General features: G+C 42.7%; 1 protein-coding gene across 3 annotated transcripts in view; it reads right to left on the bottom strand.

The window, feature by feature from the left end:
• stim1b (stromal interaction molecule 1b) overlaps positions 1–21,126 on the bottom strand; it is a 125,648-nt gene that overhangs the window by 19,166 nt on the left and 85,356 nt on the right. For all 3 annotated transcript variants that reach the window (XM_060936242.1, XM_060936243.1, XM_060936244.1), the window contains exons 9-11: positions 5,889–6,066; positions 133–300; positions 1–36 (exon numbers count right to left, since the gene is read on the bottom strand). The exon at positions 1–36 is cut by the window's left edge and continues 65 nt beyond it. In XM_060936242.1, the coding sequence (XP_060792225.1) occupies positions 1–36; positions 133–300; positions 5,889–6,066 (382 nt within the window). The remainder of the gene's footprint in view (positions 37–132; positions 301–5,888; positions 6,067–21,126) is intronic.

Here is a 21,126-nt window from a genome sequence, read left to right as displayed (position 1 = left end):
AAACAGCGTGCCTCTCTTCTTCTTTATCTTCTCCGCCTGTCAGGACAAAAGACACACAATATTAACTAAATTCTGATTGTGGATGGAACAATTTGATGATCGTGTGCACGAGAGACAGAGAGATGGTCGCACCCCTTCCTTAGCCATTAGAAGCTGTTTCTCAGCACTCTGCTTCTTTATGTTGTAGTACTGCACCTCCACCTCATGTGTGACCTGCAGCCACTTCTGCAGCGGTTCAGGAGGAGACCAGCACCTTCTCGACTCCAGCTCTTTCTCTGCCTTCTTCAGAGCTGTGCGCACCTACAACACACACACACGCCTTAGCATTAAGACGTTGTAATTGCAGAACAGTGTTGTCATGGATTGTCCTGTATTGCATGTAAACATGTGTGTACATTAGAGCTGTTACATTAGATTTTAAATTACACCGCAATTTTTATTTGAATATTCTTTTGAAGAAGTGAAATATAGCAACAGCCATTAGAAGAAGAAGCACAACACTATATTTTCATACCACACCAACCACAAATGGTGAAAATCCTGAAGAGTAGTTTATATTTCAGTAGTGTTATTTATTTAACCACAGTCATGTTTTAAGGTTAGATTAGATTACGTCACAAATACAGTCTGGCTAAGTCCAAAACGTATTCCAATTCCCTGTACGTGCTCACTACATAGGGAATGACAGGTGGCTGCAAAAGTAGGTATACAGTAAGGATTATTCCAGTATTATAATAGTGGTGCTACGTATGTTTCATTTAATACTAACATTTTGTGCAAACATTGTTTTTCATTACTGTATAGAGAGCGTGCACGTGACGTCACGAGGTCACGTGATAGTTGTTTATCCGCCATTTTGGACGGCAAGGTCGCGCATAGAACTTAGACGAACCCGTTCTAATTATCAAGTGTGTGGGAGTAGATCTATCGAGAATGGTTACATCTTGTTCAGCATTTGGTTGTACCAATAGACAGGGCCAAAAGGAGGGCCTGTCATTTTATAGATTCCCCGCAGACGCGGAGAGACGCGCAAAATGGGTGTCCGCTGTGCACTGGTACCCCAGTTCTACCAGCCGAATTTGTAGTGAACACTTCATATCAGGTAGGTGTAATCTTTTAATTCAGTACTCCTAGTACATCTGTTAAGTTGATTTTCGGATTGAATGATAACTGCATACTTGGAAACTAGACAGTACAGTGTTTGGGGCCGTCAGTCCGCTTGATCTCTAATGTTTAAAATGGCTATGCCTAGCCCTACTACCCTGGCCTAGTCTATGGCAATGTTTTATCTTTTTGGCTCATATATGCCTTTGAAAGGCCAATCCATAGTAGGGATGGCGAAAACTAAAAAAAATCTTGACCGACCATCGAGCCTCATTAGCCGGTTAAAGTCGGTTAACCTACGAGTTTAAACAGGGATGCAAATGGCGGATGCGCCTTTTTCGCGGCTGAATCGTGCAGATAAGATTTTTTTTTTAGGGGGGGCGTTGGAGTGTCTGAATCAGGGCTTTGAACCAGAATTTTTTTCTTATTGGTTCGTTCCGAACAGAAACGGAATTTTAACGTTTCCGGTTTGGGGTTCCACCATTAAATAGACGTTCCCGAACCGGTTAGAACAAAAAAAATTCGTTCCTGGAACGGTTAATTACGTTCCCTGCCAGCTGTTTAACAAATGGCTATAAAATTATGTCTCTGTCTCATCCAGCTTAAGCCAAATGTAGGCTAATTCTATTACAACCTTCATTAAATAAGACAAGAAATAATTCAAAACAATTATTATTTCAAATGTTGGCGATTTGGATTCTCAGTATGTCTTCCCATCTACACAAACAGAAAAAGTGCCAAAAATGAAAGATAATTCGTTTAGTGTGTTACCAAAGGCTAGTCAGGCCCTATGCATTGATAGGCTAACAGAGGTTAACGTCATTTAATGTTCGCGAGCCTCTCATTAACGTGGACAAATATATTGATATCGTGTTTGAAATTGACATTTTTGAATAACGATAGACTGCAATATTTACCTCTTATTTAAGATGTGGAGACGTGATAGTAGTCCACCCTCCCGCTCTCTCCATTCAGTCAGCGAACGTCACACAGGAAGTGAACCCCAGCGGGTCATAGAAACTTGCGCAGGAGAAGAATGACTTTTTTATTTGTAGGCTACGGAAACTTTGAGGAACGAAATAAAAACCAGTATTAACCGGTTACCATTATTTTTAATAAGCATTTCTGTTCCGGAACATAAAAAATAATAAAGTTTCTGGTTTCGTTTCTGTTCCATGTGAAATAGAAAAAGTTCCCGGTTTTTGTTTTCGTTCCTTGAACCGGTTCAAAGCCCTGGTCTGAATAATTTCATCAAAGTAAATTATGCATTAAAATTACTAAATGAGCAAATGCTGTTACAGTCCATGAAACATAGGAAGTATTAGTATGAGAAGAAGGCAGTTGGTTAGAAAGCTGCGCACATTTGCGCAGCTTCTGCGCAGGCGTGCGCGGCTTTCTGAGTTACTGTTTTTCAGACAAAAACATACATATTTACAACCCTGTCATTATCTGGAACTGAGTTTAGATTACGAACATTCTTACAATAAAACGTCCTGCATAGTCTCTTTATGGGTCATTCCATGTCAATTCACACAAATGCCCAAAACCTCCCCAGTGACACCTCTTCAATTTGCCTTATTTTAATTTTCTTAGTGCCTTATGATGTCAAATGAAAGAATCCAAAATTTTAGCTTCCTAGCTCGAACGTTTTTTGAGTTATGGCCCTTCAAAGTTTGGGTGCCACGCCCACTTTTGGGGTCCGGGAATTGTACACTTAATTTGCAAGCATTTTTGGAGGCCCATATCTTTTGTTCTAAGGGGAATATAGACCTGTAAATTGCTATATCTATGTATTCTGGCCATGTCTATCTGATTCTGCACCTAAAAATAGCACAAGTTTACTAACTTTAGAGATATTAACCCCTTAAAAGTGGATTATTTTTAATGACAAATTTTTTTTTTTTTGACATTTCAGGGGTCCATATCTTGGAAAGTTTTTGTGTTGATAGGGTTTAAACTGATTTATCATCATATTTGGGAACTCTACTGTGTACTTAGAGAGTTTCAGGGCACTCAGAGCTTTGGTGGGGGTACAGGAGGGCCCCAAATATGGCTTCGGGACAAAATTACTATTTGGTGCGTCCTACTTCAGGCCATTAGTTGGCCATGTGGGCACATGATGACTGGAATGAGCCTTTAACCCTATCAACAGACACCTTTTATCAAACTTTTAAGCCAATAAAAACTTTGATTATCCAACTCCTTCAATATAAACTAAGCATTTGTATATGGTACTATTTTTGCATATTTTCTGAAAAATCCTAAGTCCAGAAAGTAGGTCAACTATTGTTTTGACTGCCTGTTCATGTTTAAGGTAGTAAAAGCACACCCATATAGTGATTTTAATCTATGGGAAGATTATTTATACCCAATACCCCATTAGTTATATTGACAATTACAAGGGATAAACCCTTTCCCGGCTCTTTCACGATGCCGTTTTTTTTTTACATTTGACACCTTTCCCTGTATCCAACCAAACTCTGACCACTATACACTTAATAGTTAAATGCATCTTTCAAACAGGAAAGGGAAAGATGCAAACAAGGGGATGATCCCAAGAAAAACATCCTGGTTGCTTTACTACATTTGTTCTGACATCCGATCTGGAAGTTAAACCTAGACTCATCAGGGTTGTTTTTTTTTTCAAGAATAGGGGAAGGGGCCCCTAACCACTCATGTGGGGAAAATGAGCATATCAATTAGTAAAAAGTGGAAATACTAATTGATATGCTAATTTTCCCCACATGAGTGGCTCGGGGCCCCTTCCCCTTTTCTTGAAAAAAAAAAAACCTGATGAGTCTAGGTTTAACTTCCAGATCGGATGTCAGAACAAATGTAGTAAAGCAACCAGGATGTTTTTCTTGGGATTATCCCCTTGTTTGCATCTTTCCCTTTCCTGTTTGAAAGATGCATTTAACTATTAAGTGTATAGTGGTCAGAGTTTGGTTGGATACAGGGAAAGGTGTCAAATGTAAAAAAAAAAAAAAAACGGCATCGTGAAACAGCCGGGAAAGGGTTTATCCCTTGTAATTGTCAATATAACTAATGGGGTATTGGGTATAAATAATCTTCCCATAGATTAAAATCACTATATGGGTGTGCTTTACTACCTTAAACATGAACAGGCAGTCAAAACAACAGGTGACCTACTTTCCTGACTTAGGATTTTTCAGAAAATATGCAAAAATAGTACCATATACAAATGCTTAGTTTATATTGAAGGAGTTGGATAATCAAAGTTTTTATTGGCTTAAAAGCTTGATAAAAGGTGTCTGTTGATAGGGTTAAAGGCTCATTCCAGTCATCATGTGCCCACATGGCCAACTAATGGCCTGAAGTAGGACGCACCAAACGGTAATTTTGTCCCGAAGCCATATTTGGGGCCCTCCTGTACCCCCACCAAACCTCTGAGTGCCCTGAAACTCTCTAAGTACACAGTAGAGTTCCCAAATATGATGATAAATCAGTTTAAACCCTATCAACACAAAAACTTTCCAAGATATGGACCCCTGAAATGTCAAAAAAAAATTGTCATTAAAAAAATCCATTTTTAAGGGGTTAATATCTCTAAAGTTAGTAAACTTGTGCTATTTTTAGGTGCAGAATCAGATAGACAGGGCCAGAATACATAGATATAGCAATTTACAGGTCTATATTCCCCTTAGAACAAAAGATATGGGCCTCCAAAAATGCTTGCAAATTAAGTGTACAATTCCCGGACCCCAAAAGTGGGCGTGGCACCCAAACTTTGAAGGGCCAAAATTCAAAAACCGTTCCAGCTAGGAAGCTAAAATTTTGGATTCTTTCTTTTGACATCATAAGGCACTAATAAAATAAATATCAGGCAAATTGAAGAGGTGTCAGTGGGGAGGGTGTGTGAATTGACATGGAATGACCCTTATGATAAACGTCTTAATGCCACTTACCCGTGAGGTTATCAAGTAGACTTCCTTCTTCGGGACCTTCCAGAGGTATAGTTGAGATATCCATCCCGCAACAAAATATTTATAAGCTTCCAGGCTCTTGTAAGCTTTGAGGGCTTTGCCAGTGTAACACGATTCACGATTAACGAGAAAATTGTAAATGTCGTGGTAGGCCAGATCGGGCAAATCGCCGGCACCGCAGCTCCGAATTTCCCTGAACAAGGATTGCGGCAAGTTGTACGGATCTGCAATCCCCAACCTGGAACACTTTTCCACGTAACGCTGCCTCACGTCACCTTCAAGATGCTGAACAAACTTAGACAAGTAATCGCGCGATGTAGATGGGGTATTTTCCGAATTTTCTTGGGGATTACTCCCTGGATCCATTACGCTCGCGCAAGGTAAACTATCCTGATGCCGTCCAATGTGGCGGAGTGGGCGGAGTACACACGTGCGGGTCACGTGACTGCACATCCTCTATACCTACTTTTGCAGCCCCCTGTATGCAAGATTTAACCACAGATAGAGTAATATAAGCAGGCTTAATAATCTTATATTTGTATTAATGAGGAATATTAGATCAAGTTGATTATAATCAAATATTTTTACTTGATATTTCAGCACACTTTTGTCCTCTTTGTATCATGTTTAATATATTTTGCTTATTATTTATTTCCTATATCGAGCTGAATGATTTTAGGAATGCCGATTTTGATTTTTGATTAACTTGATGGAAGGAAAACATTTCACCATTCCAGTTCTTCTTATTTGTCACCGAATATAGAAATACAATGAAAATCCGACCAGTATTTAAAAAGTGACATCCATTCTGAGAGCATATGTGCGCGCGCGTGCGGTCACCTGCTCCAGTTCCTCCTCGGCATATTTCTGGCGGCTCAGTTCATTCTCTGTGCCCTCACGCAGCTCTCGGAGTCTCTGTGCCTCATTTTTAGCCTCATTAATCTCATCTCTCAACTTCTGCTCCAGAGTCACCTTCTCCACCTCCACTGAGCGGTGCTCGTCCTGCGCTATCTGGAGCCTACACACACACACACACACACACACACACACACACACACACACACACACTTGAGTTCAGAGTACAAGACATTTAAAACCCATTTATGCATTTTTGCTTCCATTAGTGGAAATACCGTGGGCTGTGAAACACATCAAGTGGGTGGTGTGATGCAGCCCAGTGAAACGAAAATTCACTAACACCCTAAAGTTGATTATTTTCCAATAACAGCAAATCCCAAAGTGATGTGCCAGTGACTGATTAAACCAGTGATTTGCCCACTAATTTTTTGATTTATTAAAAGAATGATATCGCTTGTACTTGATAGGTTTTAATCAGTTTATAATTACATTCGTCATTGTTGAACCATCATGAAACAATTTCGGTCCTGTTCTAACAGTTGTAAAACCTCACCACCGCTCTTATTTATCTCCCTTGAAATGAATAAGATAAAGAAAATGCAGCTTGTCATGTTATTGAGAAAACCACACACTCATCTTTCCTGAAGATTTTCCCATGTAATGTTACAGCTCTACCTCTGATTATATTACACTGCAGGCATAAACAAAAAACACCATATCAGCAGTTACAAGACCACCAGTACATTTTTGTGTTTCGTTAAACTATAACTTGATAAAAAGTATGAAGTTTGTTTCCTTCATTAATTAACACAAGGAATCATAGATAAATTGCTGTGGTAGCTATATATAGGGCTGACATACACACACTGTAGAAAGGGTTTCATTATTTGCCCAGGATAAGATTTATATAGGGGTGGCACGGTGGTGTAGTGGTTAGCGCTGTCGCCTCGTGGCAAGAAGGTCCTGGGTTTGAGCCCAGCGGCCGGCGAGGGCCTTTCTGTGCGGAGTTTGCATGTTCTCCCCGTGTCCGCGTGGGTTTCCTCCGGGTGCTCCGGTTTCCCCCACAGTCCAAAGACATGCAGGTTAGGTTAACTGGTGACTCTAAATTGACCGTAGGTGTGAATGTGAGTGTGAATGGTTGTCTGTGTCTATGTGTCAGCCCTGTGATGACCTGGCGACTTGTCCAGGGTGTACCCCGCCTTTCGCCCATAGTCAGCTGGGATAGGCTCCAGCTTGCCTACGACCCTGTAGGACAGGATAAGCGGCTACAGATAATGGATGGATGGAAGATATATATACAGGTAGTTGTCGACTTATGACCTACGACCGATCGACTTTACGACCATCTGGTTATAACTGGCAAGTGTTTCCCAGATGAGCTAGCTGAGCATACGACAGTTTCCGCCCCAGCTCCAGGCACACATGCAGTCTCTCTCGTGCTCCCTCGTGCACTCCATCATACAGTTTCCGCCCCAGCTCCTGGTTTATGAAACGAGCAAATCCTCCCGCCAGCCCGAGCGCTGCAACAGCTGATGATGACGTAGACGACCCACAGCCAAGCACCAGTGATGCCAGCGGTCACTAAGTCTTGTATTTTGCTATGTTTTACATTTGTATTTTGGTATGTTTCAAACTAAAATGTTTTCTATTTTTCACACCTGTATTTCGTATTTTTTGTTTTGCACATATTAAACGAATTGTACTGTATGCAGTGTAGTATGCAGTGTTTGACTTAAACCAAATAATAAGCCAAGGTAATGAAATAAGAAAATGTTGATAAAATAAGATGATTACAATATCATTACACATCACAACATACTTATGTTCATTTAACATAGGCCGACTTACGACCAGATCGGTTTACGACCGGTCAGTCGTAACCAAACGCAATCGTAAGTCGACAACTACGCGCGCGCATATATATATATATATATATATATATATATATATATATATATATATATATATAAACTGCAGTTCTTAAGTCTACCAGCAGATGGAGACTAATGGATGCTGGAGGAAACAAAGTACACACGACAGGTTTTGCATTATGAGCACTGCAAGATAATCTAATAAACATTCCTCTATCTCTCTTCTTTTCATCTCATGGTTAGGATGTGAAATAGAGCAGACCAGTTCTGTCTAAACAAGACATGACCTGCTCAGTGCAGTGACTCCGCTGTTTCACATGCACGGCTATGTCAAGCCACATCTGACTGACTGCTTTCACAAACTGTTTTTCTCGTTCCTGTTTTAAGCAAGCTATTAATCATTTTAAAGACTAACTGAAATGATTATGAGCATATTTTGCCTTCAGTTCAAACATTTATGAACGTGGAAGAAGTCTGAGCAACAGAACGGAGAGTGGGAGTTGTACTGTTGCATCATCTCGGACGCAGTACTGATGTAGTTGCAGTGTGAACAGGATGTGAGGTATAAAATCAAACTGACGGATATGACACTAGACAATGGCAGGTATTTCACAGAGGACAAGACAGATGGAAGTTGTTATACTTAACCAAAACACACAAACTGCAAAACAAACACGCTACAACCAAAAGAAAACATTAGAAAGTACTTTTCACATGGTTCGAGTTCTAACGTCGACTATAGCAGTGAGCGAGTGCAGAGTACCGCTATCCAGTGTTGTAGTCAAGTCACTAAACCCCGAGTCCAGTCTCAAGTCTCATCTCATTATCTCTAGCCGCTTTATCCTTCTACAGGGTCGCAGGCAAGCTGGAGCCTATCCCAGCTGACTACGGGCGAAAGGCGGGGTACACCCTGGACAAGTCGCCAGGTCATCACAGGGCTGACACATAGACACAGACAACCATTCACACTCACATTCACACCTACGGTCAATTTAGAGTCACCAGTTAACCTAACCTGCATGTCTTTGGACTGTGGGGGAAACCGGAGCACCCGGAGGAAACCCACGCGGACACGGGGAGAACATGCAAACTCCGCACAGAAAGGCCCTCGCCGGCCCCGGGGCTCGAACCCAGGACCTTCTTGCTGTGAGGCGACAGCGCTAACCACTACACCACCGTGCCGCCCCAGTCTCAAGTCATTAAAGAAAATTTCGAGTCGAGTCCACGCCGAGAACAAGACTCCAACTGCACCATTTGACAGTGGCTGTTGCGGCCTTTATGTGAAAGCGTCTCTGCTGCTGTGTTGGACTAATGTTCCTGCTCGACTGACCCATTTTAGTTAATAGGCTACAGTTAAAAAGCTTGTTCATCGCTCAGCAAGCCCCGCCCACTATCAACAGGGCAAATAACATGAGAGAGGGTTAAGGTGGTGTTTACATTAGACCGTATCCGTATCGTTTTCGTCGCGGATGCACTGTCCGTGCACATTAAAACGCCGGGAAACGACTCCACAGGCGGAACAGTTTGAATCCGCCAGGGCCCACGTATTCAACCCAGTACGTATCTGATCCGGTGCTGTGTAAACATTGAGGAACAAGGATACGCAGTGCTGAGCTCTAGCTGACGTCGTCATTGGACAATGTCACTGTGACATCCACCTTCCTGATTCGCTGGCGTTGGTCATGCCACGTTGGTCATGTGACACGACTGCTGAAAAACGTCGCGAACTTCACTTCCTGCTATTTGTCCCGAATCGCTGCTTGTGCACTTCACTCGCACGCTCTGAGAGCTGCGCAGGGCCGGAGTGCGCACCCTCCAGAGGGCACTCGCTGTTCAGGGAGGAGTGATTTGGAGCGCAGGATGCCTGCGGAACCGAGCGTATCCGTGTATTGGCGTTGCTGTGTGCACGTGAATCGTTTTAAAAAACGTTAATCTGATGATCCGCTGATACGGTCTAATGTAAACACCACCTAACACTAGCTAGTTCATCGCTCAGTAAGCCCCACTATCAACAGAGCAATGAACACAGCATGTCACAGACTTCTCTGGGTGGAGTCTTGCCAAATGATGACTCAAGTTCGAGGTTGTCCCCGTCGTCTCCTCGATACTTCTTCTACATATGGAACACATAGCAGTGCATTTTTTTCCCACTGCACGAGAAGTCTATATAAGCAAAGCGGACAAGTCAAGTTTATTTGTATAGCGCTTTTAACAATAAACATTGTCGCAAAGCAGCTTTACAGAATTTGAACGACTTAAAACATGAGCTAATTTTATCCCTAATCTATCCCCAATGAGCACGCCTGTGGCGACGGTGGCAAGGAAAAACTCCCTCAGACGACATTGTTATACGAAATTAGTATAAAAATTAATGTAGATATAAATATCTTATGTCAAATTATTCTGGCATGTTACAAAAAATAAAGAAAAAAAAAAAATCAATCCGAGTCCTCGTCTCCAATTCACGAGTCCGAATGCAGTTAATGAACGAGTCCGAGTCCAAGTCACGAGTCCTTAAAATTAGGGCACGAGTTGGACTCGAGTACTACAAGCCTGCCGCTATCCGAATTCAAATGTTCAGAAAGTGCAGATCAGTCACTTAATACATGTTAATCTTCATAGTCATTCACAACTCCACACGGTTTATATTCTGCTGCTATACTAACAAACTCTTTTGAATAAGAGTTTGTTTTAAAAAAAAAAGTTGCTATTTGACAGACGTAAGCCCATGTTCCATCAATCTGGTCAAGTTTTTAAAAGGTACAATACCAGTCAAAAGCTTGTACGCCCCTACTCACTCCTAGGTTTTTCTGTATTTGGACTATTTTCTACATTGTAGAACAATACTGAAGACATCAAAAATATGAAATAACATATGGAACATATACGGAATTGTATGGTAAACAAAAAGTCTTTAAAAAAAAAAACCCACATAAAATATGTTTCATACTTTAGAGCAGGGGTCATCAAACTACGGCCCGTGGGCCGACTCCGGCCCGCCACCCCCCTTTGACCGGCCCCCCCAGCCCCTCTTCCCCCCACCACTTGAACCGGCCCTATGAGGCAATCCCCAAAAGTGGTCATGGCCTATTTTTTTAAATTGCTTTTTGGCAAATAACATCTGCATCTTGTATTTTGTTGATTTTATCAATTAAAATTGATATTTAGTTCTAAAATGAACTATTCATATTTTCCGAATTTTCGTCATATGCTCGCGATCAAGCAGTGACAGGCAGCGCACGCGCAGAGAACTGTCAGTGTTCAGGACAGCAAAATGGCTAGCGGTCAGCGAAAAGCTGACAGAGAGTGCAGAGTTTTTAAAGAACAGTGGACCACCGATTATTTTTTCGTTCGGTGTAAGGACCGTGCAGTTTGTCTTGTATGTAAAGAAAGTGTGTCGGTTTTCAAAGAATATAATCTGCGTCGTCACTACGAAACCCGCCACAAAGACTATGCTAGTTTGCGAGGGCCAACAAGAGAAGACAGGATTTGGAGGATGAAATGCGGACTGGCTGCACAACAGAATGTATTCCTTCGCCGAACCCAGATCAACCAGGCTGCTGTCCGAGCTAGCTATCAGGTACGGTAGCTCACCTACTAGCTACCCATGGAAAGCCGTTTACTGATGGGGACTTTGTTAAAGTATGCATGCTTGCTGTGGCCGAGGAGGTGTATCCCGACAAGAAGGATGCGCTCAACGCGGTGAGTCTCTCCGCACCTGCTATGACCAGGCGAACCGAAGATTTGGGGGACAATGTGTATGACCAGCTGAATGAGAAAGCGTCAGAATTCGAGTTTTTTGCTTTGGCCATGGATGAGAGCAATGACGTGCAGGACACAGCACAACTGCTGTGATCTATTGATCATATTATTATAATTTCACTGTTTTTTTTTTTTTGGAGCGTGAGATCGACAGGCGGATCGGTGCAGCCTGCGCAGTGATGCGGTCGCTTTACTGGTCCATCGTGGTGAAGAAGGAGCTGAGCCAAAAGGCGAAGCTCTCAATTTACCGGTCGATCTACGTTCCGACTCTCACCTATGGCCATGAGCTTTGGGTAATGACCGAAAGAACAAGATCGCGGATACAAGCGGCCGAAATGAGTTTTCTTCACAGGGTGGCTGGGCGCTCCCTTAGAGATAGGGTGAGAAGCACAGTCACTCGGGAGGAGCTCGGAGTAGAGCCGCTGCTCCTCCACATCGAGAGGAATCAGCTGAGGTGGCTCAGGCATCTTTTTCGGATGCCTCCTGGACGCCTCCCTGGGGAGGTGTTCCAGGCATGTCCCCCCAGGACGAGGCCCCGGGGAAGACCCAGGACACGCTGGAGGGACTATGTCTCTCGGCTGGCCTGGGAACACCTCGGTATTCTTCCCGAGGTGTCTGGGGAAAGGGAAGTTTGGGCTTCCATGCTTAGACTGCTGCCTCCGCGACCCGGTCCCGGATAAAGCGGAAGAAGACGAGACGAGACATTACCATCAATTACCGGGATTCATGCAGGGGGAGCATAGAGCATCTCTTTACGCAGATGATTTATTAATGTATATATCTGACCCTGTTGCATTCGCTCCCCATATTATTCACGCCCTGAGAAGATTTGGTGCTTTTTCTGGGTATAAACTGAACTTCAGTAAAAGTGAATGTCATCCTGTTAATGATGTGGCTCTTCAAATACAGGATGGTGTTCTACCATTCAAACTGTCTAAAAATGGCTTTAGATACTTGGGCATTAATATCACAAGGGACATGCAAAAACTTTATCAAGAAAATTTCTGTCTGCTATTCGAGAAAGTCAGATTAGACCTGAAGAAATGGAAACCACTTAACCTATCCTTGGCAGGGAAAGTGAACTGTATCAAAATGAATGTGCTCCCCAAGTTTCTTTATCTGTTTCAATGTATTCCACTTTATCTTCCTAAATCCTTTTTTAAATCTATTGATAAGGCTTTAATTTTATTTACATGGGATGGGAAGAAGCCCAGAACACGGTTAGAATTGTTACAGAGGCCTAAAAAGCAAGGTGGCTTAGCTCTTCCAAATTTGTGTCATTATTATTGGTCCTCAAATGTTCAAAAAATCATGCATTGGCTCCATACTCCTGATGCAGACTGGTGCCGCCTTGAAGCTGCATCTTGTATCTCCACCTCTCTTGCCCCTTTTCCACCAAAGCAGTTCCAGGGCTGGTTCGGGGCCAGTGCTTAGTTTGGAACCGGGTTTTCTGTTTCCACTGACAAAGAACTGGCTCTGGGGCCAGAAAAAACGGTTGCAGGCTAGCACCAACTCTCTGCTGGGCCAGAGGAAAGAACCGCTTACGTCAGCAGGGGAGGGGGAGGAGTTGTTAAGACCAACAACAATAAGACCGCAAAAGATCGCCATTTTTAAGCGACGAGAAGCAGCAGCTGTACAAACGCGAAGTCATCTATTATTATTCTTGTTGTTGCTTCTGCTGCTTCTTCCGTGTTGTTTTTGCTTCGATATTCGCGCCAAGGTTTATGCAAACGTAGCGACGTAACTGACGTATACAGCGACGTAATGATGTGGCTTCCCTTAGCACCGCGAGCTATGGAAAAGCAAACTGGTTCTCAGCTGGCTCGCAAGTTGAACGAGTTGTGAACCAGCGCCAGCCCCGAACCAGCCCTGGAACTGATTTGGTGGAAAAGGGGTATCTTGGAGCCCTGGTCACCTCCAGCCTTCCCCTCTCTATCTTACAATACACTAATAGTCCTATAGTCATAAACACCCTCAAACTATGGGTTCAACTTAGACGCAACTTTGGGTTTAAAAACCTTCTCCATCTAAGTCCCATACACAATAATCACCTTTTTCCCCCAGCTAGGTTAGTCTCCGAATTTACTCTTTGGCAGAGATGTGGCATTCATAATTTTGAGGATATGTACATAAACTCTATTTTTGCAAGCTTTGATGATTTATCGCACAAATTTGGCCTCCCTCAGTCTAGTCCGTTTCGATATTTCCAAGTCCGCCACTTCCTTCAACATCATGATCCCAAATTTCCATACATAACATTGCCTTCTGGTTTAGATGATCTGTTAAAATCCCCATTTAATCCTAAAAGACTTATTTCAAGAATTAATGATTGTATAAGCTCTTTTAAAAATACAACACTGGCAAAGATCAGGGCAGACTCGGTGAATGAGCTGGGGGAGGACCTGGAAGATGACACTTGGGAGAGCACTCTACTAAGAGTAAATGACAGCACTTCCTGTGCCAAATTGAGCATTATACAATTCAAGATCCTACATCACACCCACTACTCCAAAGCAAGACTGGCTAAAATATACCTTAACACAGACGCAAGCTGCGACAGGTATCGAAACACTCCTGCTGATTTAAAGGGGTACAAAATATAATATATACGGTTGCTGATGTGACAAAGTAACGTATTCTTAAGTATTCTATCAAATTTATGTACTAGAAAACAACGAAATATCTTGGTAATTGTAAATATAATACTTTATACGCTAAACCGCACAAGAGTCGCCATTTTTAAAAGGCCGTGACGTCAGCGCTACCCACTGCACTAGCGGAACTCTCCGAAATAGAGGAGATAAGCGTGTAATCATGGCGTCGGGCGCATCAAGTGAAAGCGACAGCTCTGTCGAATCATACGAAGAGATCCCGCAAGACACACTGCAAGCAGGCTATGGCTTAGAAGGGTACCAGTTTGAACCTAGGAGAGGTACTCTCGACTCCGGTGATGAAATAAGAGAAGAAAGCTCGGATGACGGCGAGGATGAGACTGATGCTGACCATGGGCATGGCGAGCGTGGGGCAGAGCGTCTGCGTGCAGGTGACACGGCGTGGTGCTCGTGCGGAAAATGTAACGTGGAGTTGCTCACGAGTCCAGCAGAGTTTATTTGCTGCAATGAGATAGGCGCCACCCGGGGACTTGCGAAATCGTCGCAAGAGGCAGAAACAGGTATTTCACACGTGCTATTCCCAACCTCAATGAGCCAACACATACGTCATGAGTGTTACGCAGAGACACTGATTGGATAAAATTAACATCATGGCGGGCTGTTCAAACTGCGGAAATAGTTTGCTCGAGCTACTTTCAAAACACTATAACTTTCCAACCTTAGAACAAAAAATTTTTGTAAGTCTTGAATAAGGTTCATCAATGTGTGTTTTATTGTTATATTTACTCTATATATTGCCCTCTGTTCCCCTTTAACACATACGTTTTGGTCATGTCCAGCCCTGGCAACCTATTGGTCTACCATCTTTAAAACGCTGTCAGAAGCTCTGAGTATTGATCTTCAACCCAACGCAGCTATGGCCATATTTGGTACCACAGACAGGAGACATGCAACATTAAGGAAAGGTTATAAAAACATAATTGCTTTTATGACGCTGCTTGCACGCAGAAGAATGTTACTACACTGGAAATCAAAAAACCCACCCAAAGCGTCTTTGTGGTTTAGCGATGTAACGCAATTCATACAATTAGAGAAAATAAAATGTACCCTTAGGGGGTCCAGGGACAAATTCTTTTCTGTCCGAGATCTAGTATTGAGGCATTTAGGTCAACTTAAAACTGTGCCCACTTAATTTCCACTTAGCGGCCATCTTGCATCTATATGCAATTGTGATTGAATCCATGTGAACCATGTCTTTAGTGCACAGCATTAGTGTCGGCGAGCCTATTTATATATGCCTTTTCTTTTTCCTTTTTTTCTTTCCTTTTATACATATATAAATACATATTTATTTATCTGCCTATCTATCTATTTTTATCTCATCTCATTATCTCTAGCCGCTTTATCCTTCTACAGGGTCGCAGGCAAGCTGGAGCCTATCCCAGCTGACTACGGGCGAAAGGCGGGGTACACCCTGGACAAGTCGCCAGGTCATCACAGGGCTGACACATAGACACAGACAACCATTCACACTCACATTCACACCTACAGTCAATTTAGAGTCACCAGTTAACCTAACCTGCATGTCTTTGGACTGTGGGGGAAACCGGAGCACCCGGAGGAAACCCACGCGGACACGGGGAGAACATGCAAACTCCACACAGGAAGGCCCTCGCCGGCCCCGGGGCTCAAACCCAGGACCTTCTTGCTGTGAGGCGACAGCGCTAACCACTACACCACCGTGCCGCCCCTCTATTTTTATTTCTATGTTTTTATTGGATTGGTGTCCAACATGTTCGAGGGGGGATAAATATAAAAATGAGCATTGTGAGCTATCTGTATTTATACTTATCTACTGTGTTGTTAATGCTCAATAAAAAATTTTAATAAACTCAAAGCCAACCCTGAATAACCTCAAAAAAGGACATTCTTTTCTATTTCTATAATAACAAAGTCTCTTATTACTAATCTCTTTACTTTACTGGGAATATATTTCATTCACAAGGTAAAAAGGTCAGCAAGCAAACCCTTATTTAACTGGTTTAAGAACTTATTTCAGTACAGTTGAAAAGTGTAAATATCAAAAGGCTATTAAAACGACGCAAATCCTCAACAAATATGGTCCATCCGTTCTCTAATGCCCCTGTACTTTATTTTCTTTGTTCAGGTAAATACTCCTATTCTTGTTTCAATAAATAAATAAAAGAACACTGCAGGCATCTCAAGATGTTGGGATTGTTTTGGCAGAAAGCCCAGTGGGACCTGCTGGAAGCTGCTTTCTTCCTGCAGGAAAGAGTTAAACTGACTGATAATTAGGCCATCTTAACTTCTCATAATTACGAGATAATCTTTTGTAATTACGAGATAGTAACTCGGTTACAAGATAAGAAAAAATAAACATGACACCTTGTGCGAATGCAGTGCATTTCCGTAATCACACCGCACACTGTGACAACTGCAACACAAACCAAATGTAAAAATTCCCTGGAAAGCAGGCTATAGCAAAAGTCAGATATGATAGTCTCAAACAAAATTAAGCTGAGAGGCTATGTTGTGCTGTTCCAGCAAAATCTTGAACTGGCCTAATATTTGTCACTATTGCCCCTTTTCCACCAAAGCAGTTCCAGGGCTGGTTCGGGGCCAGTGCTTAGTTTGGAACCGGGTTTTCTGTTTCCACTGACAAAGAACTGGCTCTGGGGCCAGAAAAAACGGTCCCAGGCTAGCACCAACTCTCTGCTGGGCCAGAGGAAAGAACCGCTTACGTCAGCAGGGGGCGGAGTTTTTAAGACCAACAACAATAACAAGGCCGCGAAAGATCGCCATTTTTAAGTGACAAGAAGCAGCAGCTGTACAAATGCGAAGTCATCCATTATTATTATTGTTGTTGCTACTTCTTCCGTGTTGTTTTTGCTTCGATATTCGCACCAAGGTTTATGCAAACGTAGCGACGTAACTGGCGTATACAATGATGTAACTGACGTATACAGCGACGTAATGACGTGGCTTCCCTTAGCACCGCGAGCTATGGAAAAGCGAACTGGTTCTCAGCTGGCTCGCAAGTTGAACGAGTTGTGAACCAGCGCCAGCACTGGCCCCGAACCAGCCCTGGAACTGATTTGGTGGAAAAGGGGTATATTGCCCCTTTTCCACCAAAGCAGTTCCAGGGCTGGTTCGGGGCCAGTGCTTAGTTTGGAACCGGGTTTTCTGTTTCCACTGACAAAGAACTGGCTCTGGGGCCAGAAAAACCAGTTCCAGGCTAGCACCAACTCTCTGCTGGGCCAGAGGAAAGAACCTCTTAAGTCAGCGGGGGGGGCGGAGTTGTTAAGACCAACAACAATAACAAGACCACGAAAGATGGCCATTTTTAAGCAACGAGAAGCAGCAGCTGTACAAACGCGAAGTCATCCATTATTATTATTATTATTGTTGTTGTTGCTGCTTCTTCCGTGTTGTTTTTGCTTCGATATTCGCACCAAGGTTTATGCAAACGTAGCGACGTAACTGACGTATACAGCGACGTAATGACGTGGCTTCCCTTAGCACCGCGAGCTATGGAAAAGCAAACTGGTTCTCAGCTGGCTCGCAAGTTGAACGAGTTGTGAACCAGCACCAGCCCTGAACCAGCCCTGGAACTGATTTGGTGGAAAAGGGGTATATGAGGTTTCTATTTCTAGACATTTTTATTCTAATTTCAAGCCTTTGTTCATTTACTTCTCTCTAGAAGTCAGTAAAACAAGACAAAAACTTGAAATGAGAAAATGTCTAGAAATTTCACTGGATATGAGCAATCATGCGCTCTGATTGGCTACTCTACTACTAGGCTATCAGCATGCTGCTGAACCAACCGAGGATGAAATAAAAAACGACTTGAAAACAAAACCCCCAAAAATACAAAAAAAAAAAAAAAAAAAGCAACAAAACATGGAATAAAAGTATTTGATGGTAAGAATGTATCGTTTTTATTTTTCAAGAATTATTATAGCATTTTTCACAAATTGCCTGTCATTTTGCCGATTTGTTTATTTTCGAAGTGGAAATGATTTTGTTGAATGTTTTGTATAAAGTTTTTATTTATCAAAATTGCAAAAAATAAAAATGTTCTCTCTCTCAAAATCCAGTGAATGTGGATAGAATAAAATAAAAGCTTTGTAAGCTTATATCGTTTTAAATTCAACCGTATTTAACCCCTTCAATGCCCTTGGACGAGTCACGTACGTCATGAAATCTTTTACCGCTGTGCCTTACGACGGAAGAATGTTTTAGGCATTGACTGTAATTCATATGTGCCACTGTGGAGTAAAAGTAATGTGCCATGTAAGGTACATAAAAGGAGGTGTTTATAACGAGTAGCGTACGTCATAAGGCACAGTGGTAAAAGATTTCATGATGCACGTGACTCGTCCAAGGGCATTGAAGGGGTTAAGATGTTTCCATCTGATATTTTTTATAGTGTATAAAAAAACTACTAAATAGATTATTTTAAAAAAATAGCCAAAATCTTTAAAAATATGCATAATTGTAACTGCAAGTCAAATTTATCAACCCTGAGTTGGCAGTAAAGCGAGAGAGTGCATTCATTCATTCACAAACCACAAAGCTCTCTCATAGCAGTTTGACAGGGTGAAGGTCAGAAAGGCAGTGAAACGCCAGCACCATGTTCCAAGCAGGACTTAGTGTGAAGGACAGAGAGAGACATGCCACACGCTGTGATCCAGCTCTCAGTTACCAATAAAACCTCACCAGCTATGGCACACTGCTTCAGGTTAAAAGAAAAAAAAAAAAAAAGAGAAGTGTGGTGGTGTTTTGGTTTGCATATTTCCTTTACATGTTAAAACACGGGCGGCACGGTGGTGTAGTGGTTAGCGCTGTCGCCTCACAGCAAGAAGGTCCGGGTTCGAGCCCCGTGGCCGGCGAGGGCCTTTCTGTGTGGAGTTTGCATGTTCTCCCCGTGTCCGCGTGGGTTTCCTCCGGGTGCTCCGGTTTCCCCCACAGTCCAAAGACATGCAGGTTAGGTTAACTGGTGACTCTAAATTGACCGTAGGTGTGAATGTGAATGGTTGTCTGTGTCTATGTGTCAGCCCTGTGATGACCTGGCGACTTGTCCAGGGTGTACCCCGCCTTTCGCCCGTAGTCAGCTGGGATAGGCTCCAGCTTGCCTGCGACCCTGTAGAACAGGATAAAGCGGCTACAGATAATGAGATGAGAATGAGACCTTAAAACATGTGAAGTGGCACTTGATGTGAATTCCAATGAAGACAAAATCCTAGCCATAATTATAGGTTATCAGATCATTCTGGGTGGCACGGTGGTGTAGTGGTTAGCGTTGTCGCCTCACAGCAAGAAGGTTCCGGGTTCGAACCCAGAAGTTCGTGGAGTTTGCATGTTCTCCCCGTATCTGCATGGGTTTCCTCTGGGTGCTCCGGTTTCCCCCACAGTCCAAAGACATGCAGTTAGGTTGACGTGGGGCGGCCTTGGGCTGAGGTGCCCTTGAGCAAGGTACTTAACCCCTGACTGCTCCCCGGGCGCTCTGGTGTGGCTGCCCACTGCTCTGGGTATGTGTGCATGTGTTCACTGCTTCAGATCGGTTAAATGCAGAAGATGAATTTCATTGTGCTTGAAGTGTGCATGTGACAAATAAAGGCTGCTTCTTCTTCTTCTTCTTCTTCATTCTATTAATCGAGTCGTACATGAGCTGATAGCTGACGAGGCGCATAGCACCAAGTTGGCCATAAGCCATATACAATGAGATTGACTGGAATAACCGTTTTATTCTATCCACATTCACTGCATTTTGAGAAACAGAACATTTTTATTTGTTGCAAATTTGATAAATAAAAACTTTATACAAAACGTTCCACAAAATCATTTCCGCTTAGAATATAAACAAATCAGCAAAACGACAGCAATTTGTGAAAAATGCTATAATAATAATTCTCGAAAAATAAAAGCGATACATTCTTACCGTCAAATACTTTTAGTCCATATTTTGTTGCTTTTTTTTTCGAGTAGAGTTTTTATTTCATCCTCGGCTGGTTCAGCAACACGCTCCGCCGTTTTGTTTTTCTCGACTCACGGTATATGAGCTGATAGCCTAGTAGTAGAGTAGCCAATCAATCAATCAGAGCATGCAACTGCTCATATCTAGTGAATGTGGATAGAATAAACTGTAGCTATAAACTAGAATAATCATTATCATTGCAGGCGTTTAGCAGCTGCTCTTATCCAGAGCGACATGCAACATACCCAGAGCAAACTGGGGAGCAACTGGTGGTTAGGTGCCTCGCTCAAGGGCGCTTTAGCCATTTCTGCTGGTCCAGGGACTCAAACTGGTGACCTTTTGGTCCCAAAGCTGCTTTTCTAACCTTTAGGCTATGGCTTTTCCGTGGCTGTGGACATGAGGAGGGAGGGAGGGAGGAGGAAAAAACCCAAAAAACCCTTACCAGACTGTAATGTTACAGTTCTTGAAAATTTTGGTTGCAAGAAAAACAATCAAATCTGTTGAGGGTTGTTTTTTTTTTATGTTAATAGAATGTTTTTTTTTCATGGTGTTTAGAAAATCTTCCACAATGATGCTTTTACCTGTTGAATACTTTATGGAATGTTCTGCAAAGTCTGTAGAACCCAAGAAACAGAACCGAGACTGACTGTGGCATGGTGGAGAAGAGCCCTGTATCCTGTAAGGTTTAAATTGGAGCACTTCTAGGAAAAAAACAGGCTCAAATCACAGATTGTAAAGGACATGTGACCTGCACTAAAAGGATCCATGCTGAAAGCTATGGCTGAACAGAGCAGCATTCAAACAGTCTGGATTGTCTGAAACAAACAGAGCGGATTCACTGCAGTGCTGTCCGGCTTCTCTTTTGCCATTTAAGGACTTTTGGAGGAGGCTTGCGTCACCCAGCTGGGGTGCGCTGCCTCTATCAGCAATGTCAAACTGCCTGGAAATTAACCGTGACTGCAAGGAAATAGCAGCGT

This window comes from Neoarius graeffei, chromosome 12, assembly GCF_027579695.1.
Source record: "Neoarius graeffei isolate fNeoGra1 chromosome 12, fNeoGra1.pri, whole genome shotgun sequence".
Taxonomy (NCBI): Eukaryota; Metazoa; Chordata; class Actinopteri; order Siluriformes; family Ariidae; genus Neoarius; species Neoarius graeffei.
This window is presented reverse-complemented; position numbering and strand designations above follow the sequence as displayed.